We start from the raw sequence: 18,223 nt of genomic DNA, 5'->3' as shown, positions 1-18,223 counted from the left end.
GCATTCAGCTGTTTAAATGGGCTCACAGCAGCCAATCAGCGGCAGCGCAGCGACACCGAAACATCGCGAGATCTGACGAGAGTTGAGACAATGGGAAGTGAGAGGTTGTAAATAAACAACTATTTATTCTCTATACGCGTTCATTATGTAAGAATACGTCGCAACTCCATAACGAACTGCATCATCTTAACTGTATAAAATAGCATATTTGTGTAGTGGAGAGCGGGGCACAACAACAACTCTTCGCCTTTCTCAGTTTGTGTAAATCCTCTTGGGGTTCAGAGTATGAGTTTTATCCACAGTAATTTCACACTTGTCTAGAACAAATATGCCGCTTTGTTTCATAATTACAGTGTATATGTTTTTCTTTATTTACCCCCCAAAAAAGTGACAACATGCCCCGTAGGTAGCGAACACTGTAACGTCTGAGAGGCACGTTGTATCATGACCTTATGACAGCTTAAAATGTTTTCTGATCTAATAAAAAAAAAAATTATATATATATATATATATATATATATATATATACAAGACAAACTAAAATATTTTGTCAATAAAATAAAATAAGAATTATTATTATATATTTTTTATTTTTTTTATTTATGTTTTTATTCAAATAAAATAATGGCTTTTTTAGAATTAAAATCAATCTGATCTAATAAAAAATACATAAAAGACAAACTAAAAAAAGTATGTTCTCAATAAAATAAAATAATAATAATAATAATTATTATTATTATTATTAACAAAAAGAGCATGATAAATCACACTTTAGCAGTTGTAGGCCCTAGATTTGATGTGTGCTGAAAAAAAGTGGAAGAGAAAGGGATAAGAGCTTGAGGATGCAACCTCAGATTTTTCAGCAATTTTTCAGATCAAAATAGGTCACCTATGAGATTTACTTAGATCCAATGAGAAAGTGTTTTTATGGGGGGTCTTGCAAGGGTAAATAGCTGTTTTTTCAATAAGTTTTCTTTAGTCTTTACTTCAAAAACTATGTCTAAAAAGGGTAATATTTTATGTATTTGAGGTCTGAGATGTGGGAATGGTGAAGAGAGAGAGAGGTCATTTTAGGTCAGCATTGCCGTCTAATCAGCCAATATTGTCTTAAATAGCCTGCATAGCACTTCATCTTTGATAACATGGGATTTTGACCAAATTGTGATTGTCTTGAGTTTTGTAAAATGTTGCAACAAGATGTTAAAAAAGACATTAAAAGATGTAAGCAAGATGAAAAATTACAATGTTGCATTTTTATTGGTTGGTCAGTAAACGTGGGTTGTAGCAGCAAACACAGTGTGAGATGATCATACTGTATCGTAGACTATCTTTGATCGCAAGACCGAGACAATGGCCGTCTTTGAATTTCTCTCACTGACACAGGACCACCGATTAGGAGAAATCAGTGCGTCTCGGGCTTAAATGCATCGAGTTGCTGCCATGTGATTGGCTTATTAGATATGTGTGTGTTAATGTGCGGTTAAACAGGTGCACCTAATAAAAGATACATTCTTGATCATCCTATTAGACATTTCTCAAAAGCCATATACTTCAGAGATAGGTGATGTGTATCAGTGCTGCTCAGTCCAGAGATCCTAACGCATCTGTCCTGCGCAGGTTCTTGAGAGAACAAGGAGAACCCGTTCCTCAGGAAGAGTGTGTCCCGACTGCTGGAGCCGGTGGTATTGAGTCTGGTTCTGCAGATCCCTGGCGTGGGGAAGGTGAAGGCCATACAACTCCTCCAGCGATTCCCCAGCATCCGTCAGCTCTGTGGAGCTTCAGTGCATGATCTGGAGCCCATCGTGGGACAGGCCACAGCCCAGCATATCACAGCATTCTTCCACATTCAGTTCACATAGGACTGCATGTTACCAACAACAGAAGGACTTTCAACAACAAGACAACAGGTGGCGCTAAAGACTCATGTATGTTCCTTACCCAGGTCCCATTTCAAAGTGGGAGTTGTTGTTATGTTCCTGTTCATGCATTTATTTACTTGATCTGTTTTTGAGTTGCATGAAAAAATACCATGGGGTATTTCTAGAAACATGGGATGATATAATGTGTTTGTTGTACAGTTGGGCCTGAGACCACATTGATTGTTTGAGATTTTCATTGAAACTTTGTAATGAAGTTTTTGGATTTAAGAATAAAATGGACAAAATACAAAATGATTATAAATACTTAAGATTCTGCCCTGTTTTATGTCACAAATCGAATAACCAAATCCGTGGCATTGACCATGTGACCTATTTACAGTAAAGTTTGGATTTCCTTTCTGCCAAAATGTCAAAAATATCAAATTCAGTACAAAATTAGAGCGTGTAAAACAGCATTTTCACTTGTGATCTCAGATTTTAAACTGGGCCAGTTTAATACGTTTTAAACTGAGCTAAATCTTTAAATTCAAAAGTTCAACCTGTTAACTGGTTAATAAGTTCCTTGTTATTTTACAGTAATCTGTTGCTGTGAATGCAACTTTAATGTACAGTTTTTGAAAATGTATAATTTACTGTTGAAACTATAAATTAATTAATTTTGTCCTGTTTTCTTAGTGATTTTTTTTTCTCCTCCCCAGTTGCATACATTAGTATGTTATGTAACATCCTATATTGTAAAATTAATGTGTATAAAATTATTTTAGTTGAATGTTTGTTATGTTGATAGTGTTTTGGTGTCTTGAATCTTATTCTTTTTTATGGCACTGTGCACACACACAATGTAACTGTTTTTTAATTTAATCTTAAAACTCTAAAACTTGCTATAAGGTGCTTTTTAACTGTAACCACAGCTGCTTTCTTTTTTTCTTCTTCTTGAAGTATATAATCCGGCCTCTGTCTCCCTCTGTCAGCACACATACAGTACAGCTCTGTCTGTAGCTCCTGTGATCTATTGGTTTTCTGCTCGACTTCCTCTTTTAAGCGTAGCACACTGCTGGCAGAGTTTCAGCTTTCCTGCTGGACTACAAAGCAGCTCGCTCTCAACGGCTTTCCTCAGGGAGATCAGCTGAAAACTGGCCTCCTTTATCTGCATGCAGGGAAAAGCTACAGCCACAAATTCACGACTTGACTTCCTAAATTCCCTTCAGCGAGTGAGGAATCCTCTGCATTGCAAACACATATCTGCGATCGCCCTGTACCCGTTCTTTCAGCTGCTCTTCTGTAGATCATTTTATTGGCTGAACTTGCCTCAGTAAACATGGCATAAACTACGTTTAGTTGCATTATAATTTTTGTGAAGTATTAGTTACCGTCCTTTTGAGAGTACGTCGTCAAACAAGGCTGTTGTGCTTCTGGCGTCTAGAGTTCGAGTCCCGATCCCGTCCAACTTTGCAATTTTGTTGCCATTTAGCAACTTTTCAGACAACCCTAGCAAATTTCTTCCAAAAGCATCAAGCAACACATTTAGCTTTTTTTTGTTATTATTATTTATTTATTTGGCAACTTTTTGTAACTTATTTTAGCAATAAGTGACTCAAATGATAAAAAGGCACATATTTTCCATCTAAATCACACAAAAAGAGAAAACCAAAGATGCCTAGCAGTACAAACATTACGTGAATTAATTTATCTACTATTTGCAGTTGTTTCATTTAAAAGTGTTTGTCTAATAATAATAATTGAATTATTGTACATACAATGCACTTTAGTAGCTATGTATCTGCAATTGTTTATTTGTCAAATCAAATCGTCAAATCATACGAGCCAATATTTTATTCACAATAGAACATAGCTGACATAAATGTTTAAACGGAAAAGTTTTTACAATTTTATCCACTAAATGCGCTCATTTCAAATTTGATGCCCCCCCCCCCCCCCCCCCCCCCACACACACAAACCAAAACAAACAACAATAAAAAAAACTATGTCCGAAAATGTTTGTGTTTAATAATTCAATGATGTATTTAAAAAAATAGTCATTTTAATTTTAATATTATATTATGTATTTATATTATTTAAGGAACAAATGTTCAGATGTTTCTCAAATTATCATCTATAGTTCCATAGTTTATGTTAGGCCACTGTAGTCTAAATGTTTATGTGTAGAAATTTTATGTTGAATCAAATAAAATAGTTATTTCTTAAGCTACAATTTGTAATGTCTCCTTCATACTATTTCCTTTAACACAAAAAATATCTTTAAACACAATGACATTTCATTTAACATTTCATTTGTAGTATGCAGTGATGGTTTGGTGAGTGTGCATCAGTGCACGGGCCATGTGTAGTATGCAGTGATGGTTTGGTGAGTGTGCATCAGTGCACGGGTCATGTGTAGTATGCAGTGATGGTTTGGTGAGTGTGCATCAGTGCACGGGCCATGTGTAGTATGCAGTGATGGTTTGGTGAGTGTGCATCAGTGCACGGGTCATGTGTAGTATGCAGTGATGGTTTGGTGAGTGTGCATCAGTGCACGGGCCATGTGTAGTATGCAGTGATGGTTTGGTGAGTGTGCATCAGTGCACGGGTCATGTGTAGTATGCAGTGATGGTTTGGTGAGTGTGCATCAGTGCACGGGCCATGTGTAGTATGCAGTGATGGTTTGGTGAGTGTGCATCAGTGCACGGGTCATGTGTAGTATGCAGTGATGGTTTGGTGAGTGTGCATCAGTGCACGGGTCATGTGTAGTATGCAGTGATGGTTTGGTGAGTGTGCATCAGTGCACGGGTCATGTGTAGTATGCAGTGATGGTTTGGTGAGTGTGGATCAGTGCACGGGTCATGTGTAGTATGCAGTGATGGTTTGGTGAGTGTGCATCAGTGCACGGGTCATGTGTAGTATGCAGTGATGGTTTGGTGAGTGTGCATCAGTGCACGGGTCATGTGTAGTATGCAGTGATGGTTTGGTGAGTGTGGATCAGTGCACGGGTCATGTGTAGTATGCAGTGATGGTTTGGTGAGTGTGCATCAGTGCACGGGTCATGTGTAGTATGCAGTGATGGTTTGGTGAGTGTGCATCAGTGCACGGGTCATGTGTAGTATGCAGTGATGGTTTGGTGAGTGTGGATCAGTGCACGGGTCATGTGTAGTATGCAGTGATGGTTTGGTGAGTGTGCATCAGTGCACGGGTCATGTGTAGTATGCAGTGATGGTTTGGTGAGTGTGCATCAGTGCACGGGTCATGTGTGGTATGCAGTGATGGTTTGGTGAGTGTGCATCAGTGCACGGGTCATGTGTAGTATGCAGTGATGGTTTGGTGAGTGTGCATCAGTGCACGGGTCATGTGTAGTATGCAGTGATGGTTTGGTGAGTGTGCATCAGTGCACGGGTCATGTGTAGTATGCAGTGATGGTTTGGTGAGTGTGGATCAGTGCACGGGTCATGCGTAGTATGCAGTGATGGTTTGGTGAGTGTGGATCAGTGCACGGGTCATGTGTAGTATGCAGTGATGGTTTGGTGAGTGTGGATCAGTGCACGGGTCATGTGTAGTATGCAGTGATGGTTTGGTGAGTGTGCATCAGTGCACGGGTCATGTGTGGTATGCAGTGATGGTTTGTTGAGTGTGGATCAGTGCACGGGTCATGTGTAGTATGCAGTGATGGTTTGGTGAGTGTGGATCAGTGCACGGGTCATGTGTAGTATGCAGTGATGGTTTGGTGAGTGTGCATCAGTGCACGGGTCATGTGTAGTATGCAGTGATGGTTTGGTGAGTGTGGATCAGTGCACGGGTCATGCGTAGTATGCAGTGATGGTTTGGTGAGTGTGGATCAGTGCACGGGTCATGTGTGGTATGCAGTGATGGTTTGTTGAGTGTGGATCAGTGCACAGGTCATGTGTAGTATGCAGTGATGGTTTGGTGAGTTTGGATCAGTGCACAGGTCATGTGTAGTATGCAGTGATGGTTTTTTGAGTGTGGATCAGTAGAGAGATGCTCGTTAACATTCTGTCCGGAGCGCGAGACGCGGCGCCTGCGCGGCTCTTTCACCGTGCTTCAATCCTCAGAAGCGACTCAAGAGAGGCAGCCCAGCTCTCTGTTCGTGCGCGAGCTGAAATGGATGGAGTAGAGAGGAAAAGGACGGAGAGTCAGAGGATGATGAAAGACAGCGATCTTAAACGAGATTCCGGCATCCCTGAGCGCGTGACACTCAAGAAGGAGATCGGGCTTCTGAGCGCGTGCACGATCATCATTGGTAAGGAAAGTTTACAACTTGTTTTCTTCTTGACCGTGGGCCATTCTGCCAACATGTGGATTTATCAAGACTTAAGAAGACAAATGCATCGCAGATATTCGCCATCTTGTTAGTCCACATATATATTTGGTGATTTTATACACACTAGAACACACTTTATAATGCATGTTATATTGCTTACCATAGTCAGATTAGCTTGCTATTGCTTTATTTTCCTGTATTATAGGCTATGAAATAAATTTAGTTCAGTATATATTGGATATTATTAGTTTATATATATATAACTATAATCATTTTAATATACTGCATTACGTGTTTGTTTGTTTGTTTATTTATTTATTTGTTTGTTTGTTTATTCATTAATTTAATAATAAAACTCGGAAAACAAGATACTGAATTATCGACAATCATCTCAACAATTAAGTGTTAAAAAACAACTTAAGTTTGCAGATATGTTTAATTGTAGATGTTAACTTCGGTGTAAACTCTCAGATGTGTTTGTCCTCTGAAAGGAGCCGAATGAAAGCTAAAGATTGTTCCCTGCTCCTGATGGCAGCCGCCTCTGAGACTGGCAGCAGTAGATTATTTATGCCTGCTGTTATGTAATATCGTTGTACGACACTTGGGTGCTTGAGAGAAGGCTGCTGGAAGTGGGCTAGTGAGGGGGGCTGATCATTGTCTGCCTGTGAACACTCTCACAGGTACTACAGCGGGCCACACGGCTGATGTTGACCGGCCATGTACTGGGGCTTGCTGTGGTGTTGGGTTAGTTCTTATAGTGCTTAGAATTCTAAACAAAAGGGTGGAACGAGTCAAATCAGTTTGGTTACATCAGCTCAGGGCATGCAGAACTAGTCTTTGCTCCAGTGAAGATGTATTTGTTTGTTGTTTATACCTGAGATCATACTGGTAATTTGAGATGTTCATTTAAATGTTGAAATAATGTTGTGACCAAATTAAAAAAGATTAAGATTCTGCACTATGTTTAGGTCACTAATTAAATAACTAAATTAGTGTAAATGGCCACGTAAACTAGCGGTAAAGGTCCCTTTTTTCTGATTTTTTTTTTCCAAGTTGCCACAATCACAAAATTCAGTCTGGAATTAGACTCTAATTAAAAAAGAAAAAAAGGGCACAGCACATGGGGTAAGTTGTCACAAAGGGAAGTTTGTTCATTGGGACTAATTTGGCAAAGATAAACCTGTTGCTATTGTGTGTGTGTGTGTGTGTGTGTGTGTGTGTGTGTGTGCACCTGGTATTCATCACGTCCTGGGGACCAAATGTCCCCACAAGGATAGTAATACCAGTAAATCTTAATCTTGTGGGGACATTTTTTGGTCCCCATGAGGAAACAAGCTTATAAATCATACAGCATAAAGTTTTTTGAAAATCTAAAAATACAGCATGTTTCCTGTGAGGGCTAAGTTTAGGTGTAGGGCAATAGCACATACAGATTGTACAGTATAAAAACCATTACGCCTATGGGATGTCCCCATAAAACATGGAAACCCAACATGTGTGTGTGTGTGTGTATGTGTATGTGTATGTGTGTGTGTGTGTGGGTGTGTGTGTGTGTGTGTGTGTGTTGAGTGTAAAATGAGGAATCCGGTGACTGCAGAAGATAAATATTGTAAATTTTAAATTCAAATTAAAACATTAAAAAAACAATAAAAACATAGTTTTTATTGTGCTCACTAGTTTATCTGAGAGTGTATTTTCTGTTACAAAAAATCCTCCAGATATTGTGCATGTTTATAAAGTGACATTCTGATGATTATGCAAACTTCATCATCATCATCATCATTATATATTGGTTAATAAAATATGAAGCTTTATGTATAAAATATTCTGAACAGACAAAGACACCAGGCTTGCTCTATGGATTCAGGAAATGACCATTAGAGTTTCTTTCTTTCCTCAGGTAACATTATTGGCTCAGGGATCTTCATCTCTCCTAAAGGTGTCCTGGAGCATTCGGGTTCGGTTGGCTTGGCGCTGGTGGTGTGGGTGTTAGGAGGAGGCGTCGCTGCTCTGGGCTCCCTGTGCTACGCTGAACTAGGGGTCACCATCCCCAAATCTGGAGGAGACTATTCCTATGTCACAGAGATCTTTGGCGGTCTCGTGGGGTACGACAGGTCCATATATGTTCTACTAAACAGTGAATGGAAATCAAACGCCCGTCACAGATGCTGAATGTGTCGTGTTGCTCTCTAGGTTTCTGCTGTTGTGGAGTGCAGTATTGATCATGTATCCCACCACACTGGCAGTCATCGCTCTCACTTTCTCTAACTATGTGCTTCAGCCTGTTTTCCCATACTGCGTTCCTCCATACATAGCCACACGCATGCTGTCCGCCATCTGCATACGTGAGTGCTTGACTTCTCTCTGTATCTATTCTATACTTGAATGTATTCAGCCTGCTATTTAAACTGAAAAATAGACAAGCATAGTGGCATACATTTTGAAATGGCTTTAGTAAACGTGAGGATTCAACAGAATTAAATCGCAAGATTGAAGTCAAATTTAAACTAAGTAAACTAAGCGAAAGTGCAAATATAATGACTGTTTTCAAACAGGTTTCCCAAAACCTGAATTGCGTTTAGATAAAAAGTATGTCACATCATTCCAAACCTGTATGACTTTCTTTCTGCGATCGAACACAAGGGAATTTTTGAAGAATACTTCCACTTTTCCAATATAATGAATGTGGACTGGGGCTGTCGGACTTCAAAAATAAAAATAAGTGTGCATGATTATCGTAAACGTATCACAAAAGTAGTCCATAGGTCTAAAAACAATATATTTTGCACCTTAAGTGAAACTTGTGGGCTGCCTGGGACCCAGCACACTTTCAAGGGCTCCACAAGATTCCTTAAATATATGATTAAATATATTCCAATTATTAAATTATTAAATATATTCAAATATTGTGGCCAAAAATTTTTTTTTTTAAATAAGCTAAAGCAGCTAAAAAATCCAGATAGACCAAGAAAAGTGGCATCATATTTTTGTATTTTGTCTTGAAAAACTTGAATATATGATCATTTTAAGAGTATGATTTCTAGTTCTGAAAAAGTCATGGAAGTAGTTATTAAGTCATTGGACATAAAGAATAATGAACCCTGAAGAACATTTGTTTTTTTGAATTACAAAAATGATTTATAGTACTGGTCAAAAGTGTAGAATAATTAAGAATTTGTAATGTTTTTGAACAAAGTCTCTTCTGCTCACTAAGGCTGCATTTATTTGATCAAAAATACAGTAAATACAGTGATATTGAGTTTACTGGACTTTAGTGTCACATGATGCTTTAGAAATCATTCAAATATATATATATATACAGTACATTTATTTATTTGGATAGGTGTTATGGAGCATGTTTTGTTTAATGCTTGTCTTTTTGTATTTTTTAAAGTACTTCATGAATGTTTTTCCCTGAGAATGTCCCGGGTACAGTTACGGCTCTGGATCTGTGCCAGCAGCACTTGACGGCTCAGTGATGGAGTGGCGGGGCTCTATAGCATGTGATTGCTGCATTAGCTCTCATTATTCAAGGCCGATATGTGGAGTCATTCACACAAACCAAAACAACAGCAGCAAGAGAGAGCGCCAGGAAAACGCAAGGCCTTCCATCTCCTCACAGACCTGCTCTTTGCTCCCGTGTTTTGTTCTCATTCAAATCTATTTGTTTCAATTGGGCTTAAACTTCTCTCGGTGGAGGGAAGTTTATTATGAAAGAGTGTGTAAGCTGTGACACTGATGGATGAGCCCATAGAATTACAAATCCACTCCCCTTTTTAGCATTCCCACATTTCTGTCAAGAACCCCCTACAAACTAATCCTAAAACAGTGTTTCCTGATGCCAACAAGTCATATCGTTTTTTTAACTTTGAAACGCTAATTATAAAAACCATTGTATTTAAAGTCACACGTTAAAGAGATTCAATCTCATGCAATGTTTAATGTTTGTGTGTGTGTGGATATTTGCAGTGTTTTTGACATGGGTGAACTGCTACAGTGTGCGTTTGGCCACACGGATCCAGGACGCCTTTACCGTGGGGAAGCTGCTGGCTCTGGGGCTCATCATTACTGTCGGTTTAGTGCAGATCTTTGGAGGTAAAAGGAAGAAAAAACACCCTACATCTCTGTTTTATTCAGAGGAACAAACTGAGAAAAAAAATATGCACTTTTAGCAGATTTATAGCAAATAGTTGCTGCTATTTATATAGGCAAAAAGTGAGATGAAATTCCTATTCGTGACCCTGGAGCACTAAAGCAGTCTTAAGTCGCTGGGGTATGTTTGTAGCAACAGCCCAAAATACATTCAAAATTATAGATTTTTATTTTAGGCCAAAAATCATTAGGATATTAAGTAAAGATCATGTTCCATGAAGATATTTTGTAAATTTCCGGCCGTAAATATATCAAAACTTCATTTTTGATTAGTAATATGCATAAGAACTTAATTTGGACAAAAGGGGATTTTTTTTATATTTTGATTTTTTTTTTGAACTCTCAGATTCCAGATTTTCAAATAGTTGTATCTCAGCCAAATATTGTCCGATCATAACAAACCATACATCAATGGAAAGATTATATATTCACAAATTAATTTCACAAAATGGACACTTATGACTGGTTTTGTCCAGGGTCACATTTGTAATCTAAACCATTGAGATGCTTCAATGCTATCTCAACCAATTTGTACGTATTTTAGGAGGTGGCTAATTCGTACGACCTCACTCACACGTTTTCTGTGAGGGGTAGGTTTAGGGATGGTTATTTGTAAGAATTCCTACGAATTTGTCACCTTGCAAAATATGTAAGATTTTTCACAAAACTTACAAATTTGTACGAGCGAGCTCGTATGAATTCGTACAAATTAGCCACCTCCTAAAACACGTATGAATTGTCATGAGATCGGGTTTCAACAGCAGACAACTTACATAAAATGCATGTGAATATTAGTTGTCACTTAAATATCATATAATAACAAATAAACACTCCTCAAAAGCCTGATGTGTCATATCTGATACTCTACTTATTAATGGATAATCAAGTAAGCCTGAGTTGTTTCAGTCCAGCACATGTTGATCTTGAAATATGGTTAATTGGCCTATTAACAAAGCCGTTTCTGTCTCCTCAGGTAACTATGAGAGCCTGACTCCACAGGTGGCGTTCACGTTTTATAAAGCTCCCTCCATAGGGCAGATTGCTCTGGCTTTTCTTCATGCCTCCTTTGCCTTCAGCGGCTGGAACTTCCTCAACTACGTTACGGAGGAAGTGGTGAATCCGAGGAGGTTCGTCTGATACCATTTATACAACTTGGCTAGACTGACAAAATCTGCTGGAACAATTCTGAGTGTATATTCTGTTTGGTTTCGTGTTCTGTTCCTGTTGTGCCTTACTTAGTTTCCTAATTAGTTCACATTAGTTTGATTATCTGTCTATTTAAGCCCTGTGTTTCCTCGCATTCCTTGTCCGGTATTGTTGTTGAGTTGCATGTGATTACGATTCCTGTCTTCTTGTTCTTCTTTGGTATTAAATAAATCGTTATTTTGGATTATATTGTGTATTTCCATTTACATTTACTTACAACTAATATAATTTTCAGGATACTGAATGATATTTCAAAAATGTACATATACACTGTATACAAATGCTAATATTTCAGGCACAGATACATTATTTGTTTGACTATGTTGTCGAACCTACAATTATTATCTACTGCATAGTTACATACATTTACATATTATGTTTGTTTTTTCCTCAGGAATCTGCCACGAGCCATATACATCTCCATTCCACTGGTCACATGTGTGTACACGCTCACAAACATTGCATATTTCTCCTCCATGTCTCCTGAGGAACTGCTGTCCTCCAACGCAGTGGCTGTTGTAAGTACAAGCCTTTTTGTGAGTATATTACTTTTCATTTTAGTTAACTAAAATAACCTTGGATCAAATAATGCAAGATTTATAAGCAGGTTTAATGTGTATCTATTGATTGGGGTATCTGGATTGTAGTAGTGGAGTGATATTAAAGTATGTCAGATCGTAGTAGCGTGCTGCATCCTTCACAAACTCAGAATTGTACTGTTTAAATTGTGATCAACACTGATTTTGTGGGTGCATATGTTTTGAATGCTTTCTTTAGTAAAAAAAAAAAAAGGTGCAAAAACAACACAGATGGAAATAAACTGTGCTTATCATTAGGCCAGACATTATGTTTAATTCTGTTTAATTTGCCTTAGACTTTCGGTGAAAAGCTTCTCGGGGTGTTTTCCACCCTCATGCCAATCTCTGTGGCACTCTCCACTTTTGGGGGCATCAATGGTTACCTCTTCACCTCCTCCAGGTCAGAGTATTTCTATTCCATTTTACTGTTAACTTACCTCATGAGGAATTGGGTCACTTTTTAACAAGTGTGATAATATATTGTGACAAAATGTGCACATTCTAATTATATGAACGTTCACACTAAAAAGGGAAACAAACAGTAACTTCAGTCATTTAAAAAGTGTCTCTAGGTCTGTCAGTTATATTAATCAAAGTTCATGATTAAGATTTAGGTTTCCCTACTCTATTGGCATTTTGTCAACTTTATTAATAAAGGGTTTTTTTTACAATACAGATAGTTTCAAAACAGCTTCACAGGAAAATAAGAGAATCAGTGGTGCAAAATATTTCAAACTTGAGACAAATCCAAGTTTTGCTGCAGAGCAGCTCTAATAAGACAATAGTGTCATTATTCAGCTCCAGTCAGTAGATTCAGTTCAATAACTGTGTAAATTAATTTAATTAATCAATTATGAAACAAGTTCAGTTCAGCTAAGCAGAAGAAAATAGTATCGTATTCAGCTCAAATCAATTTGACATTGATTCAGTTCAGTTCAATAAGTCAAATCAAATCAAATTTTATTTATAAAGCACATTTAAAATCAACCTTGTTTGGCCAAAGTGCTGTACATGACTGAGAAAAAAAAAACCGAAACAAATAAATTGACAACAAATTAAAAGCACAAAAGAAAAGATGAGTTGCATGGATTTAAATTCTGATGTAGAAGCAGTTCTAACACGTAATCGTAGGTTGTTCCACAGCTTAGGGCCAGCCACTGCGAAAGCTCGATCACCCCTGTGTTGTAGGGGCTTTACAGCCGATGTAAAGAGTGTAGAATTGGATTGATATGATCACGTTTTTTGGACCATTTGGAATCAAGAAATTGAGGAGAGAGATAGCCCGACATATAATGAATTAACATTAGTCATGTGGACATAAAAGCGTGAATAACTGTTTGAATTGTTTGTCGAGTTTAAGACTGCTGTCAAGATAAAATCGTACAATTTTAATGTTGGACGTAAGGAATGGTGAGAGGGTACCCAGGTCGATAAAATTTCCATTAGAGAGCTCTTTTGGAACAAATTGGATAATTTGTGTTTTATCGTCATTCAATAACATGAACTTGTTAGTGAGCCACAGATTAAGTTCATGACGACATGCTCTTGTGTTGTATAGGTATGTAGAGTTGGGTGTCATCCACATAGCCGTGGTAAGACACACCAAATCTACTCATAATAGATCCTAGAGGTGACATGTATAAAGAGAATAACAGAGGTGCCAGAATCGATCCCTGGGGTACGCCGCAAGTAAAGTGAGTCGCCGAAGACGAATGGGCACCTAAACTAACTGAGAAACTTCTATTGGATAGGAAGGACTGGAACCATTTAAGTACTGTACCTGTGATACTAATGTACCGCTTCAGTCGATATAAGAGAATCGTGTGGTCAATGAAATCAAAAGCTGAGCTCAGATCTAAAAGCACTAAAGCTATAGTGTCACCAGCGTCACCAACTTTTAAAAGAGCCGACTCAGTGCTGTGAAGCACGTTGAAGCCAGACTGAAACATGTCAGAGATTAAGTGAGTATGCAGATAATTCTGCAGCTTTATAAAGACATATTTTTCAAGAATTGTAGAAAAAAATGGCAGATTAGAGATAGGTCTGCAATTATCATATACCGCACGGTCAAGTGAGGACTCCTTAAGAATAGGAGTCACAATTAGTGTCCATGTTGCAAAATTCATCAATTATGAAACAAACTGTTTCAGCTATAAAGCAGCTCTATAAGACATTATGCAACTTGATTCAGTTCAGATTTGTTCTCATCCAGTAATGTAAGTTCAGTCAAATTGAAAATATTTCTTAACATTTAGTGCAATGCATAGTCTTTACCATATGAATTAAATTCTTATTGAATATACTAAAGTTAATCAGAGAATAGAATTTTGTTTTGAATTTCTTTTGTTGTTTGATTAACATTAACAGAGACAGCAGCAGGTTTATTGGCTGTTGCCATTTTAAGACCAAATACAGATGTAATAATATTAATTTCCCAAATGTTTATGTTAATTTAATTGGCATAATTGACTGTGTTTAGGTCAAAACTTGCCAACTCTTCATGAAAAACTAGATGTTATGTAGGAAGTGCGACATATCATATTTTCATAATCACTGGAGGCCGAAAAAAATAATAATTCTATACACCCTAATCATTAAATAATATTTGAGGGCAAGGGGCCCCCTTGTGGTTCAGGGGCCCTACGCAACTTGCATACTTTTTGTATAGGGAGAATATATCAGATTCGTTGTCATGCATTTACTGTTTGCGTGTGCATTTGTTTAAATACACACAGGTTGTGTTTCTCTGGGGCCCGAGAAGGACATTTACCCAGCCTTCTTGCTATGATCCACTTCAAGCACTGCACGCCGATTCCAGCTCTGCTCGTCTGTGTATGTGATTTTCAGTTTGTGTTATAGCTACAAGCCATTCGTGTTGCTTCTCAGAGTGTAGCTTGTTCTGTTTAACTTGATTCTTTCTGTATTTTTCCTCTTTATCTTGTATTCCAGTGCACTGCCACAATTGTGATCTTGTGCATTGGAGAGACTCACAGCCTTATAAACTATGTCTCTTTCATCAACTACCTCTCTTATGGAGTCACTATTGCTGGCCTGCTCTACTACAGATGGAAGAAGCCAAACTTATACAGGCCCATCAAGGTATTCAATTATATACAAATATTACCAACAACCTGTTCATGAACGTATTCTACATCACATAAAACAAAATGATGCATTATACAGTGCAGTACATCCAGCGGGTTCATGTGGTTTGCTGCAGTAGTCAGCTGGACAGTCACTTCCAGATCATGTTTATATGGTATAGATCCAGCTGCTGGGTGAATATGAGAGTTTTAGGGTTTGTCTCTTGTCAGGTGAGTCTCCTAGTGCCGGTGTGTTACCTGCTCTTCTGGGTTCTCCTGCTGGGCTTCAGTTTGCACTCGGAGCCGCTGGTGTGTGGAGTGGGGCTGGTCATTATGCTCACTGGAGTGCCTGTTTATTTCCTGGGAGTTTACTGGAAAGACAAGCCAAAATGCATATATGACTTTATCGGTAAGGAGACTGGATGAGCAATTTATATTCACTATAGGTACAGTAAAAAAATACATATCATGCATATTAAAATAATTATTTATTCACCCTCATTCTGTTCCAAACTTTTTTTTTCTTTTTTTTTCGTGGAAAACAGAATGAGATATTATGTAGAATGTTCATGCTGCTCTTTTCCATTCAGCTGCAGAAGTACAAATGGCAAATTAACGTTATAAGGTAGTCCATTTGACTCATGCACTGTGTACCTCTCAAGTGTACCTGTGTACCTCTGTGTACCTCTTTATTTAAAGCATGACAAAAGGTTATTAAAACAATTATTTAAAATGCACTTTAAAGTGAAACTTTTATTTTGGCATTATTACAAAGTGAATTTTTTTTAAGTTTACTAAAGTGTCATAAAAGTGTCTCTTTAGGTACACTTACTAAATGTCTTTTAATTTCAGTAATATAATATCTAAATCTGTGTGTATAATATAATATCTACGAGTACAGTTTTTAAAAAGAAAAATATATTTATAAAAAAAAATATATATATATATATATATATGTGTGTGTGTATATATATATATATATATATATATATATATATATATATATATATATATATATATATATACTTTTTATGCTTTGAAGTACACTAGCACTTAACCCTTGTGCTACGTTTTGGACATTTTTGTCCTTTGCAATTTTGTTTTTTGATCATTTTGTCTGTGTTAATGTCAACTGCATAAATTTTGTCACAGGTGTGTATTTTTATTGGAATTGTACTATTTCACCCTCATTTCCTTTAATAAAACTATTTTACACTAGGGACACAAAATTGTTCCTCTCGGGACCTTTTGGACAAAAATGTCCCCATTGAAACCCATTAAAACTGCAATTTTTACTGGCAGTGCTGCTTAACTGTAAAATTATGCTTTTTTTTTTTGTAATAGGCTTTCATTCTGTTCACAAGGCTTTAAAGTTGTATTTTTTACTTTTTTTTTTACCAGATGGTGCCATTTTTTTCAGGTTTGGTCTATAAAGCATATACTCACTTTATTCCTGTTTTCTGCTTCTGTATATTATAGAGCCAATTGGAAAATAATGCAGCTATAATTGTGTGGGTGTGTTGGTATGGCTGTCAGAGTGTGGTTTGTATGTGTGTCATAAGAAAATTGTGTGTGTGTGTGTGTGTGTGTTTATGTGTGTTCTTGTAAAATTTGAGAGAGAGAGAGAAGCTAGACTGTAAATCAAAAATCCAAGCACTGTGTGCACCAGCGGAGATTTGCTGGCATCTAATGGGGAAAATTTGGTACTGCGCCCAAACAAAATCTTACTGAAAGCTCATTTTTGGAGATATCAACCTCTGGGAACACAACTTGTTTAGATTTATGGCTTTGATTTTCTAGCAGGTTTAGAGTTCAACATGTTTCATAAAATATGTATTTTATGTAACATATCATTCATAAATCATTTTCATAAACTTAAACCTCTGTAACTTTTTTTTGGTTTCACTTTTTTTTTTTTTTTTTACTTCAACAATAATCTGCCATGGGTTATTATTTTTTTACCTATGTGTAACTTTTTTTTTATTGACACACAAGGGTTAATGTACACATTCAATGAAGTGCATTTATTTTTTCACAACTGTGGAAGCAAAGGTTTGAACTGAATAGCAGCTTCGTTGTACGTCTGTTTCTCATACAAAGCTATCATCTTCAGAATACTTGGAACACACATTGCATGAGTCGAGTGCTTTGGAATGGCATATAGATGAGTAAATGATAGATGATGAACGTTTTATAACCTTGAAATTATATCATGTATTTGTGAAGTAAATATATGTGTGTGTATGTCATCTTTGTTACAGAGTGGGCTACGTATCTGGGACAAAGAGTGTTTTTTGTCGTTTTCCCGCAAATCGATCCTATTGAAGTGGGAGAATGGACTGACAGATCTTCCTTCACAAGCAAAGCTTCTGGACCTCTCTGAATTTTCTGCTACTTTAATTTGGCAGCTCTTCACTTAAAATCCACAATTCCCAGGCTTGTAGTAGTAGTAAAAAAGAAATGAATCAATAACCGCCTCGTTTGTTTAAATGGGGACTGTATTTGTATGCTTCAGTGGGTTTAAATGGTACTGTTTCAGCTATCATGGATTGTAAATTGCACTGGGTAACGCTCACTTTTTGGTTAGGTGTGTTATTTCTACTGTTTCCAAACCCTGTAAGTTGCTACTGGGGCTCAATTGTTAATACATGTACAGAATCTCTCCTCTCTTTTGTATGATACTTCACCTGCGATGTCTTTCCAACCACATACCAATTTCTACAGGCACTGCACGCCTCACTGATGTAAATACATTTAAAGTGCTTCTAACAATGCTCATGCTTCACAGCTTTGGTCTTTAGTCTCAAATGATATGGTTACGTGCAAGCATATCTTCTGATATGGTTTCAAAATTAACTGCTTAAAATGATTTACAAGGGATTGAAAGGAATTTCCATTTTTTTTATATTTATAGATTATTCTCTGTTAATAACAACATCAGTGTTCAGTACTCTGTACTGTGATTTGTTATATTTAGAAGATGCCTAGAGATCCAGTCACTTTAAGGCTTCTAGTGATTCATTGGCAGGTAAAATACTACTGCAAACACACTGA

The 18,223-nt window shown here is 37.3% G+C and overlaps 1 protein-coding gene across 1 annotated transcript; it reads left to right on the top strand.

Moving 5' to 3' along the window:
* The first annotated feature begins 5,824 nt into the window (after positions 1-5,824).
* On the top strand, positions 5,825-18,212 carry LOC306866629 (asc-type amino acid transporter 1-like). The gene is made up of 11 exons (XM_079411894.1): positions 5,825-6,129; positions 8,051-8,255; positions 8,344-8,495; positions 10,120-10,245; positions 11,276-11,429; positions 11,903-12,026; positions 12,383-12,486; positions 14,822-14,918; positions 15,036-15,185; positions 15,401-15,578; positions 17,431-18,212. The coding sequence occupies exons 1-11, from the start codon at positions 5,868-5,870 to the stop codon at positions 17,550-17,552; spliced, it is 1,674 nt and encodes a 557-aa protein (XP_079268020.1). The 5' UTR covers positions 5,825-5,867; the 3' UTR covers positions 17,553-18,212.
* Positions 18,213-18,223: the final 11 nt, after the last annotated feature.

Source organism: Barbus barbus, assembly GCF_936440315.1.
Source record: "Barbus barbus genome assembly, chromosome: 48".
Lineage (NCBI taxonomy): Eukaryota > Metazoa > Chordata > Actinopteri > Cypriniformes > Cyprinidae > Barbus > Barbus barbus.
This window is presented reverse-complemented; position numbering and strand designations above follow the sequence as displayed.

Excerpts from the sequence above, each read along its gene's own strand:
- LOC306866629 (XM_079411894.1), top strand. The coding sequence starts at position 5,868 with ATGCTCGTTAACATTCTGTCCGGAGCGCGAGACGCGGCGCCTGCGCGG. Across the intron at positions 8,256-8,343 it reads ATCTTTGGCGGTCTCGTGGG|GTTTCTGCTGTTGTGGAGTG; the intron begins GTACGACAGGTC and ends GTTGCTCTCTAG. Across the intron at positions 12,027-12,382 it reads CCTCCAACGCAGTGGCTGTT|ACTTTCGGTGAAAAGCTTCT; the intron begins GTAAGTACAAGC and ends AATTTGCCTTAG.